Here is a 12178-nt window from a genome sequence, read left to right as displayed (position 1 = left end):
ATGCAGTTTAGGGCTATTTTATTTCAAATAACCCTTGAGACCGAGCCTGCTGCAAAGTCAAGGTGCCATTTTAACCAGCAAACCTTTGGGTTGGCAGGCAGACACTCCATCCATTGAGCCATACCAGGCAGGGCCCAAGGTGCCATTTGAAAAGCAGCTGCTGAGCATGCAAGAAGGCAATATCTTAGATGCTGCTGTCAAAGCCAGGCAAACTCAGGTGGGCAGGGAGAACCACGTGCAAAATCAATCAGCTACATGTGAGTTGAAACCTAACAAGGCAGAAGGATTAGAGGAATTTACAAGGGGAAATTTGGAGCAATTTCATTTTTCTCCTTGAGAACAGGCAGTTTTAGTGGCTGTTCATGGGAGGCCATAGACACTGAAGAATGTAACCAGGTCTAGAGGCTACTCCTCTACTTAACCCCCACCCCCTCCGGCAGAGAGCAATTGGCACTTCCAATGGGTTTCCCCACTGGGCAACTTCCAAGTGCACAACTGGGAGAGTTGGGCCAAGGTCCATTTCTCGGCTCATAGCTTAGCTTCAGTCATGTGAGGGGGTGGGGAGCCTGGTTCACACATAAGCCCAGCACCTCCTCTGCCATGTACATGTGCTGGGTGTGCTGGAAGTCTCTCATGTAGGTGCGACAAAGGGTAGTGGGAGGTGGGCTGGATGTGCTGGGGATGGCACATACCAGCTCAGACCCTGTAACCCTGAAGGGTGGATCCCAGGGGTCCTCACCTCTATCAGTCAGTGTCCATGTGGCCAATCTGCAAGTCTAGAAAAGTGAGGTACAGAATGAGCTGTTCCTAGGAGTCTCTAATGCCTTGGGCATAACTTGGCTGAATTCAGAGAACTTGGGCTTTTAGACAGCAGCAAGCTTCAACTCTGTTTAACCTGGAGTCCACTGAGTCCACCATGACATGGAAGACCCCCTCTGTGCTGGGAGCTGAGGTGCAGCATTTATAGGGATCAACAGGCTGCCCAGATTGATGGGGTGTATCTCCATAAACCAGGAACCTGTTACCTTCTGCCCAGACCAGGTCTCTTTGCTCTCCCACCTTTATAATGCAGAGTGCAACAGCCTGCACTGGTGTGGGCTCCCCATTCTTTGTGGGGGCAGGGAGAAGGGACATGTCACCAGAAACTGTGTGTATGAAGACACCACAGATGTTATTTTATCTGTGATTTCTATGACCGAGCTGAAAGATTAAGGTGATGAATGATCTGTACCTGCAGGACTAGAGTGTCGTTCAAACTTTTGGGCACAGACACTGCTCCTGCCAAAGACTGTCATGGTGCTGGTGACCACTTCTTGACTTGTAGAATCAGAAGTCTCAACATGTTGCTCACCACTGTCACAACCGGATAGACTTTAGGCAGTGGAATACCCAGATGGAGGAGAGGAAGTGGCCATTTTCCAATGAAAAAGCACAAATACAAAGCTCTCTGCTTTTCCTATGAACACAGTTAATACCTTCAGAAAACCGGACAAAGGCAGAGCAAGGACCAGGATGCAGTTTCATATTCATGGCTATAACAAGTAAACTCTAATGCAAGGGGCACTGGGGACTGCCCAGACGGAAAGAGAGGGGGGCAGAGCCTTCTGAGAACAGGCTGTGGGCTCTGCTTCTCCTGTCTGTGGCACAACAGGAAATGGCAAATCAGAAAAGTGGAGGTGACTTCAAACACAAACAGGTGGTTGGGACTGTCCCACCTGAAGCCAAGGTGCGCCTGCCTGCTGTGCATAGAGTAACTGCAGTACAAACAGTTGGAGGGTAGTATTTACACAGACTAAGACCCTACTTTAGGTATAACCCCAGGGTCAAAGTCAAGTTGAAGTCCAAAGAAACTGGAATTTTGAGATTCCAGAGAAACTCCAGAGAAACTCAGGAATTTTGATTAATCTCTGCTTCCCAGGCAGCAGTTCCAAGTTCTAAAAGCTGGATCTGGGGCGATACCCAGACTCATGGACTGTGTGTGAGGTTGGATCACTATATTCCCCAAGTATAAATGGATAATAAGTGACATGATGTTACCAGTTAGGGGTTGCTAAATCAAAAGAGGGACACACCATTCAAATGAATTGTACTGGAAGGAGAAGAAAGGCAGAAAGCCAGTGGGCACACAAACCAGGGAGATCTGGCCAAAGGTGGCATGACACAGAAGATAGGGAGCAGCATTTCAGTCAGTCCCAGCTGACACATGAGAGGATGCATGCCCTTTACCCTGGATGTCAGCAGTGTGGGTGAGAACAAAGGGTTACGCCAAAAGGAGACAGACACCCTCTTACGTGAGAGATTCAGGTAAAGTGAAAGTCTTATAGACCATTTTCTTACTGTTTTGTTCCTTTGTTCCTTAATTTCTATAATTTTACAATTTCTATTTTTGATTTTCATACACTCAGCCTGTACACAGCTCATCAGAGCACCACAGGCATGTGGACCTCACTGGGTTGATTGCCAGCCTCTTCCCACCTTTCTTGTCTCCATGTCAGGTCATATGGTTAGCTGTCCCTAATGGGGTGTCAATAGAAGTGATATGTGTGAATTCTAGGCCAAGGGGGCTAAGAATTGTATAATTTCTCTTAATAATCAAAATGTAAATTTGATAAACAAATTTTTAAGTTGTTAATGAAGCTCCATATTGATTCTTATACTTGGCGATTCAGACTAATTGCACAGTACTGCTTGCTATTCAGGTGAGGCAGTTCTGAACCATGAGGAGTGTCTGACATTCTTAAATTCTCAAAACCCACAATACTATGAAGCTTGATCCTCAATAATAAAATGACTATCTTGACATAAGCTTTCATGGTTATCCTCTGGAATGGATTCTCTTACCTTCAATTATTCATACACTCAGTCTCAAAGCTCTTTTCTTTAAACTGCAATCACTTTTCTCCAATGTGATGTTTCTGATGCTGAATGAGGTTTGCAGTCTGGCTGAAGGCTTTCCCACACTTACTGCATTTGTACGGTTTCTCCCCCGTGTGTGTCCTCTGATGTTGGGTGAGGTGTGTGCTTCGGATGAAGGCTTTCTCGCAGAGTTTACACTTGTAAGGTTTTTCTCTAGTGTGAATTCTCTTATGCTGAGTAAGGGCTGAATGGTCACTGAAGGCCTTCTCACATATATTACATGTATATGGTTTTTCCCCAGTATGAATCCTCTGATGCTGGGCTAGGGCAGACTGGTCCCTGAAGGCTTTCTCACACAAACCACATCTGTAAGGTTTTTCTCCAGTATGAATCTTCCGATGTCGAGCAAAGGATGAATTATCTCTAAAAGCTTTCCCACACTCGTTACACTTATAAGGTTTCTCTCCAGTATGAATTCTCTGGTGCTCAGTCAGGGAGGAGTTCACTCTGAAGGCCTTTCCACATTCATTACATTCAAAGGGCTTCTCTCCAGTGTGAATTCTCTGATGCTGAAGAAAACTTGTACTTTGATTGAAGGCTTTCCCACATTCATTACATTTATAGGGTTTCTCTCCACTATGAATATTCTGGTGTTTGGTAAGATGTGCCCTGCACACAAAGGCTTTGTCACATATGTTACATTTGAAAGGTTTCTCTCCGGTATGTATTCTATGATGGTGGGCAAGGTGTATGTTTCGGATAAAAGCTTTTCCACATAAGTTGCATTCGAAAGGTTTCTCTCCAGTGTGAATTTTCTGATGGTAAGTGAGTGAGGAGCTCACTGAGAACGCCTTGCCACATTCCTTACATTCATACGGTTTCTCACCAGTGTGAATTCTTTGGTGATGGATAAGGTGTGTGCTCTGGTGAAAGGCCTTCCCACATTCTCTACATTCATACCGTTTCTCTTTAATAAGAGTTTTCGGATTAGAACTAAGTTTTTCGATATGAATTTTCCGATGTTTATTAAGGGTCGAACTTGTAGTGAAGACTTTTCCACACTCACTACACTCAAAGGCTTTTTTGTTAGACTGAAATCCCTGACTTTGAACAGAAGATGAGCTCATAGTGTGGCGCCTCCCAGATCCATCCCATTCCTGGTCACTGCTCACAGGTGAGGTTTGCTGGGCAGTGAGGACCCCTTTATGCAGCTTCACCTGGCGGCTTTCGTGCTGCCATTCCCATGGACCATCGCACGTCCAGTGACTCCTGCTAGTGAATCTCCCTTCTATCATCCACTGATCCAATTCTTCTTCAGGAATATCTGCCTTGAGAGTAGATTTCTTACTCACAGGGAGAGGCATCCAGTCTGAAAGACATCAAAAATAAATGTCTGTTTTATCCTAGCAAAACATCTAGTTGGGATTAAGTTGATGAGTCTGTTTAAAATGTTAATAAAAAGATAGCATTTTTGAAGATTTCTTGAAGAAAGGAAAAGGGAAAAGAGGTGAACAGAGGGCAAAATAGGAAGGGATTGATCAAATGTACAATGTGATAAGCAGGAGGATCTTGGGATCCTTAAGTCCAGAAGTCATAGGCCTGGGTTGCGATCCTGAGTATAACAGTTATTTTATTTGTGATTGCAGAGAAGCTATCTGACTTTCTAAGCCATTGAAAAACCTATACAGTCCACATTATGCCAACAGATAAGAAAAAATGTACCTTATTTGTACCTATAATGTACCTATAATGATATAGTCATCGTAACAATCCAGATGACCTTAAGAAATCATTGAAACTAGCAAGAATGAATGTGGCAGAAAAAATTCAGCTCAAGTAACTACCAAAACCAATATTTTAATGTTTTATATAGTCATTTGAGCATTCAGATGGATGATAAAAAGTTAGGCTACTCTTAAGGCTGTGTGAAGGACCTCCTGCTACTGGTGAGGAAGCAACATCTTCAAACTTATATGAATAATGTGACATCTATATGAGGTGAATGCACAGAGAACCAGGATGTACCCACCACGTCTTAGAGGGCAAGGCCCTGAATCTAGGAAAAGGGGAATACTAGGCAACTAGAAGGGAACTCTGCTCTTAGGAGAGGAGTCACAGCCCCATGAATTATATGACAAAATAATTCCTTTCACCAAATACAAATTTCACACTTAACAATGGTCTCACTTGTTTCCCTTCATGGTACCTTGATATTAACAAGTAGAGCTCTGAATTGCATATTAGTTTTGCATATGCATTTGTGAATATGTACCTTTTATGTTGTCTATTTAAGACTCTACACTAAGAAATGGAATAATAAGCATTAGCTGCTAAACACACATAATGCAGATTATGGGAAAGTGCTATCAAGAACGAGCCTCCCTCATTATTTTTTTTCTCTACTCAATCAAGAAAACCTGCAAAGAGCTATTTAAAAAAAAAAAAAAACCTCTTTAAAAGTTATCTGAGAAAGTTAAATAGGTGTACTTTAAGGCTAAAAATCCTGGTGAACTCAGAATATATATCTTTGCTCAAAACAAAGAATGGTCAACATTAAACACTAATACTGCCAAATCTCAAAAACTTAAGAACTGACTTTCACTTCTGGACCTGATAGAGTAGCCTGTGGCAGACCAATATACCTATGGAAAAAACTGGGAAATCTGAAATGAAAAGAAATCTGTCTAAAGGCATCCCATGTACATCACTTGAGGCCAACTTGATAGTCTAGTTTTGGGGAGAAAAGGGAAATATAGAGAGGGGATTCCAAAATTTAGTGTTTTTTTATCTCACATAATTTGCTGAATTCTTATGCTTCTCAGGGCAGGAGACTAACACTAAGCAGAGATTCAGAATCTTCTATAGTCTTATAGTACTGTAGAGTCAAAAATGAGCTCAGGACCTTTCAAGAGGGGGCGGAGAAGGCATAGTTAATGTGTGAGGCTCTCATTTGGGACTCAAACATTTGCATCATAGGGATTCCAGAACAAGGAAAAATGAATGGAAACTTTATTTAAAGCAATAATAGCTGAAAACTTTCCCAACCTGAGGAAGAAAACAGATATCCAGGAAGTACAAAGTACCAAACAAGATGAACCCAAAGAGGTCTGCACCAAGACATATTATAATTAAAATGACAAAAGTCAAAGATATAGAGAGCAAGAGTAAAGCAATAAGTTACACACAAAGGAACCCTCATAAGGCCATCAGCTGATTTATCAGCAGCAATTTGACAGGCCAGAAGGAAGTGGCAGGACATCTTTAAAGTGCTAAAAGAAAGAAAGCTACAACCTAGAATACTATATCTGGCAGGGTTATCTTTCAGAATTGAAGGAGACATAAGGAGTTTCCCAGACGAGCAAAAACTAAAGGATTGTCATCACCATTAAATCAGCTTTAAAAGAAATGCTAAGGGGTCTTTTTTAAGCAGAAAAGGAAAGGTCATAATCAGAAATAAGAAAATATGATAAAGGAACAAATTTCACAGGTAAGGCCAAACATTTAATAAATACAGTGAATCAGATATTTTAAAAAGCTACTGTGAAGGTCAAAAGAAAAAAGACAAACTCAAAAGACAATAAGTAGTTAGGAGATATACGACACAAAAAGAGATCTTATATGTCACATAACATCAATAACATAAAGGAGGAGAGAGCTAAAAATGTAGTCCTAGCCCTGGCTGGCGTAGCTCAATGGATTGAGCGCGGGCTATGAACCAAAGTGTCACAGGTTCGATTGCCAGCCAGGGTACATGCCTGGGTTGCAGGCCATAACCCCCAGCAACCGCACATTGATGTCTGTCTGTCTGTCTGTCTGTCTCTCAATCTCTCTCCCTCCCTTCCCTCTCTAAAAATAAATAAATAAATCTTTTTAAAAAATGTAGTCCTTATAGGATATATTTGAACTTAAATGCCTATCAGCTTAAAATACACTACTATAGTTACAGAATGATATACATAAAACTCATGGTATCCACAAACCAAAAAACTATAAAATATATACAAAGAATAAGGAGAAAACAACCATATAAAACACTAAAGAAAACCAGCAAACCACAAAGGAAAAGAGCAAGAAAAAGGGCAGAAACAGAGAATTAGAAAGATGACCAAAAACAATTAACAAAATGGCAATAAGTATACACTTATCAATAATTTCTTTAAATGTAAATGATTAACTGTTCTAATAAAAGACATGGGGTAGCAGAATGAATAAAAAAACAGACCAGTCTATATGCTGTATACGACAGATTCACTTAAGATCAAAAGATACACACAGGCTGAAAGTGAAGGAATGAAAAAAGATATTCCATGCAAATAGAAACAAAAAGAAAGCTGGAGTATGATACTCTTATTAGACAAAACACAAAATGTTTAAAAGAGCAAACAAGAATATTACATAATTATAAAGGGGTCAATACAAGAAGAGGATATAACAATCATGAATATCTATGTGCCCAACAAAGGAGCACCAGAATATACAAAGTAATTATTAATGAACATAAAAGGAAAAATCCACAGTAATACAATACTAGTAGGGGATTTTTAATATACCACTCACATCAATGGATCAATAGATCATCAAGACAGGAAAATTATTAAAGAAATAATGGCCTTAAATGTCATGCTAGATCAGTTCACCTAATAGATATTTTAGAACTTTTCATCCAAAAAGTGCAGAATTTTTTTTCAAGTACACATAGAGTATTCTCCAGGTTAGATCATACATCAGGACATATAACAAGCCTCAATAAATTCAAGAACATTGAAATCATATCAAATATCTTTTCTGACTACAGTGGCATGAAAATTAAAAAGCAGCTACAGGAAAAAAACTGGAAAAAAAGCCACAAATATGTGGAGATAAAACAATACCTACTAAGCAACCAATCAATCAAAGAGGAAATTAAACAGGAAATCAAAAACTATCTGAAACAAATGAAAATACAACTATTTTTAAATGTATATGATGTAGCAAAAGCAGTTGAAGAAGGAAGGTCATAGCTGTACAGGCCTACCTCAAGAAGCAGGAAAAATCCCAAATACACAATCTACCTCTATGCCTAAAGGGACTAGAAAAAGAACAAACAAAACCCAAAGAAAACAAAAGGAAGAAAATAGTTAAGATCAGAGTGGAAATAAAAGTAGAACTGAAAAATAGGAAAGATCAATAAAACTAAGAACTGGTTCTTTGAAAAGATAAAATTGAAAAACCTTCAGCCAGACTCATCATGGAAAAAAAAAGAGTCCAAATAAAATCATAAATGAAAAATAAGTTACAACCAACACAACAGAAATAAAAAGAATTAATAAAGGATACTGCAAACAATTACATGCCAACAAACTCAACAACCTAGAAGAAATGTTATAGTAAATTTGTATAAGTATGTAACCTTCCAAGACCAAATCAGATAGAAATACAAAATCTAAACAAACCAATTACTAGCAAAGAAACTGAAGTGGTAATAAAAAAACTCACAACAAATAAAAGTCCAGGGCCAGATGGCTTCACATGTAATTCTACATAACATGCAAAGAAGAAATCATGCCTATCCTTTGTAAACCATTTCAAAAAATTGAAGAGAAAGGAATGCTCCTAAATGCATTCTATGAAGCCAGCATTACCCAGAGAGCAAAACCAGACAAAGACATTTAAAAAAAAAATACAGACTACTATCCTTGAGAAACATAGGTGCAAGAATTCTCAACAGAAAATTAGCAAACTGGGTTCAACAACATATTAAAAAGATCATATATCATAACCAAATGGGTTTTATCCCAGGAATGCAAGAATGGATCAACATACACAAATCAATCAATGTGATACATCACATTAACAAACTAAAGGATAAAAACCATATGAATATCTCAACAGATGCAGAAAAAGTATTTGACAAAATCCAACATTCATATGATAAAAATTCTCAAAAAAGTGGATATAAAAGAAACTTAAATCAAAATGATAAAGGCTATATGCAACCAAACCCAGAGCTAACATCACACTCAATTTTTAAAAGCCAAAAGTTTTTCCTCTAAGACCAAGAACAAGACAAAAATGCCCACTCTCATCACTGTTATTCAACATAGTATTGGAAGTTCTAGCCAGAGCAATCAGACCAGAAAAAGAAATAAAAGGCATCCAAGAAGCAGCAAGAGATAAGACAGTTACCTACAAAGGAGTTCCCATCAGACTGTCAGCTGATTTCTCAAAAGAAACCTTACAGGCAAGAAGGGGCTGGAAACAAGTATTCCAAGTCATGAAAGGCAAGGACCTACACCCAAGATTACTCTATCCAGCAAAGCTTTCATTTAGAATGGAAGGGCAGATAAAGTGCTTCCCAGAGAAGGTCAAGTTAAAGGAGTTCATCATCACGAAGCCCTTATTATATGAAATGTTAAAGGGGCTTATCTAAGAAAAAGAAGGTAAAAAACACCCTGGCTGGCGTAGCTCAGCGGATTGAGCGCGGGCTGGGAACCAAAGTGTCCCAGGTTCGATTCCCAGCCAGGGTACATTCCTGGGTTGCAGGCCAGAACCCCCAGCAACCGCACATTGAATCTTTCTCTCTCTCTCTCTCTCTCTCTCTCTCCCCCGCCTCCCTCCCTTCCCTCTCTAAAAATAAATAAATAAAATCTTTAAAAAAAAAAGAAGGTAAAAAACATGTACAGTAAAATGACAGCAAACTCACAATTATTAACAACCACACCTAAAACAAAACCAAAAACAAACTAAGCAAACAACTAGAACAGGAACAAAACCACAGAAATGGAGATCACATGGAGGGTTAGCAACAGGGGAGTGGGAGGAGGAGAGAGGGGGAAAAGGTACAGAGAATAAGTAGCATAAATGACAGGTAGAAAATAGACAGGGGGAGGGTAAGAATAGTATGTGAAATGTAGAAGCCAGAGAACTTATGACACATGGACATGAACTAAAGGGGGGGGATGTGGGTGGGAGGGGGTGTGCAGGGTGGAGGGGAGTGAAGGGGGGGGAAATGGGACAACTGTAATAGCATAAACAATAAAATATATTTTAAAAAAAGAAAAAGAAAAAAAAGGCATCCAAATTGAAAATGAAGAAGTAAAACTCATTATTTGTAGATGACATGACACTGTATATAGAAAACCCTAACAACTCCAACAAAAGACTATTAGAACTAATAAATGATTTCAGTAAGATTGCAGAATACAGAATGAATATACAGAAGTCTGTCGCATTTCTATATGCCAGCAACAAATGATCAGTAGGAGAAATTAAGAAAACAATTTCATTCCACAGCTACTGGTCTGCAGCTGTTCTGATGGTGGCACTTGTGGCATTCCTCTGTGGGAAAGAAATTGTTAGAGAGTTAAACACCTCTTTCTTAGCAAAACAGAAAGTGTGCATATGTGTGACAGACATGGGGAAAAAAAAAACAATTTCATTTACAATTGCATCAAAATGTATAAAATACCTAGGAATACATTTAACCAAGGAGATAAAAGATATGTACTCTGCAAGCTATAAGAAAAAAATTGAAGAAGATACAAATAAATGGGAGAATATATCTTGCTCATAAATTAGGATTAATATCATTAAAATGTCCTTATTACCTAAAGCAATATATAGAGTCAATGCAATCTCTGCAAAAACACCAATGGCATTCTTCTTGGAATTAGAACAACTAATTCTCAAATTTATATTGAACCACAAACAATAACAACAACAACAACAAAATACTGAATAGGCAAAGAAATCTTAAATAATAACTAAGTGGGAGATATCATACTACCTGGTATCAAATATACTACAAAGCTACAACAATCAAAACAATATGGCACTGGCATAAAATCATATAGATTATGATTCCATATAGATTAATGGAATACAGAGCCCAGAAATAGATTCTGTCTTATATGGTCAACTAATCCATGACAAAGGAGTCAAAGATATATAGTGGGGTAAAGATAGTCTCTTCAATAAGTGATGTTGGGAAAACAACAAAAACAAGCAAAAAATATTAAGTTAGACCATTTTCTTAGACCATGTATAAAAATAAACTCAAAATGTATTAAAAACTTAAATGTAAGACCTGAAACCATAAAAACTCTTGAAGAAAACATAGGCAGTAAACTCTTGGAATTGCTCTTAGCAATGTCTTTTTGAATATATTCCTCAGGCAAGGGCAACAAAAAAATAAATAAACAAATAGGACTATGTCAAACTAAAAAGGGTTTTCACAGCAAAGGAAATCGTCAATAAAATGAAAAGACAATCTGCTGAATGGGAGAACATATTCACCAATAATACATCTGATAAAGGATTAATACCCAGAATATATAAGAAACTCAAAAAATTTAAAACCAAAACAAACAAAGTACAATCTGATAAAAAAAAAATGGGCAATGGCCTGAACAGACATTTCTCCAAAGCATACATACAGATGGCTAACAGACATATGAAAAGGTGCAGCACCACTACTCATCAGGGAAATGCAAATGAAAGCCACAATGAGGTATCAGTTCACAACTACTAAAATGGCTGTCATCAATAAATCAACAACTTAAGTGTTGGTGAGAATGTAGAGAAAAGAGAACCCTCATATACTGTTGGTGGGGATGTAAATTAGTGCAGCCACTATAGAAAACACATGGAGGTTCCTTTAAAAAATAAGAATAGAACTATCAGACCCTTGTCCGAGGTATCATCTGCAAATATGTCTTCCCTTACACTTGGTTCTCTTTTCATTTTAATACTGTTTTCTTTAGCCCTGCAGAAGCTTTCTATTTTGATGAGATCCCATTTGTTTATTCTTTCCTTTACGTCCCTTGTTCTGAAGGACGTTATCAGTGAAAATACTGCTACTTGGAATATCTGAGATTTTAGTGCCTATGTTATCCTCTAGGGCTTTTATGGTGTCACGACTCATATTTAAGTCTTTTATTCACCTTCTGATCTCCAAAATATATAAAGAACTCACACAACTCCACTTCAGGAAGACAAACAACCCAATTAAAAAATTTGAACAGACACTTCTCCAAGGAGGACATACAGAGGGGGCCCAGAGACATATGAAAAGATGCTCAGCACCACCAGCCATCAGAGAGATGCAAATTAAAACCAGAATGAGATACCACTTCACACCAGTCAGAATGGCCATCATAAACAAATCAACAAACAAGTGTTGGAGAAGTTGTGGAGAAAAGGGAATCCTAGGGCACTGTTGGTGGGACTGAAGACTGGTACAACCACTATGGAAAACAGTATGGAATTTCCTCAGAAAACTAAAAATTGAACTGCCTTTTCACCCAGCAATACCACTGTTGGGATTCTATCCTAAGAACCCTGA

At 38.6% G+C, this 12178-nt stretch overlaps 2 protein-coding genes and 1 non-coding gene across 5 annotated transcripts in view; 1 reads left to right on the top strand and 2 right to left on the bottom strand.

Annotated features, from left to right (window-relative positions):
- The window catches only part of ZNF879 (zinc finger protein 879), a 175669-nt gene that overhangs the window by 71090 nt on the left and 92401 nt on the right, over positions 1–12178 (bottom strand). The gene's annotated exons all lie outside the window — the stretch shown is intronic.
- ZNF454 (zinc finger protein 454) overlaps positions 1940–12178 on the bottom strand; it is a 31901-nt gene continuing 21662 nt past the window's right edge. For 2 of the 3 annotated variants that reach the window (XM_036032753.1, XM_028534463.2), the window contains exon 5: positions 1940–4225. In XM_036032753.1, the coding sequence (XP_035888646.1) occupies positions 2892–4225 (1334 nt within the window). In that variant the 3' untranslated portion in view covers positions 1940–2891. The remainder of the gene's footprint in view (positions 4226–12178) is intronic. The other variant, XR_004904722.1, reaches the window with a different exon arrangement.
- On the top strand, positions 10121–10253 carry LOC114515434. The gene has a single exon (XR_003686184.1). It is a non-coding gene; the product is annotated as a small nucleolar RNA SNORA41 (small nucleolar RNA).

Source organism: Phyllostomus discolor, chromosome 8, assembly GCF_004126475.2.
Source record: "Phyllostomus discolor isolate MPI-MPIP mPhyDis1 chromosome 8, mPhyDis1.pri.v3, whole genome shotgun sequence".
Taxonomy (NCBI): Eukaryota; Metazoa; Chordata; class Mammalia; order Chiroptera; family Phyllostomidae; genus Phyllostomus; species Phyllostomus discolor.
This window is presented reverse-complemented; position numbering and strand designations above follow the sequence as displayed.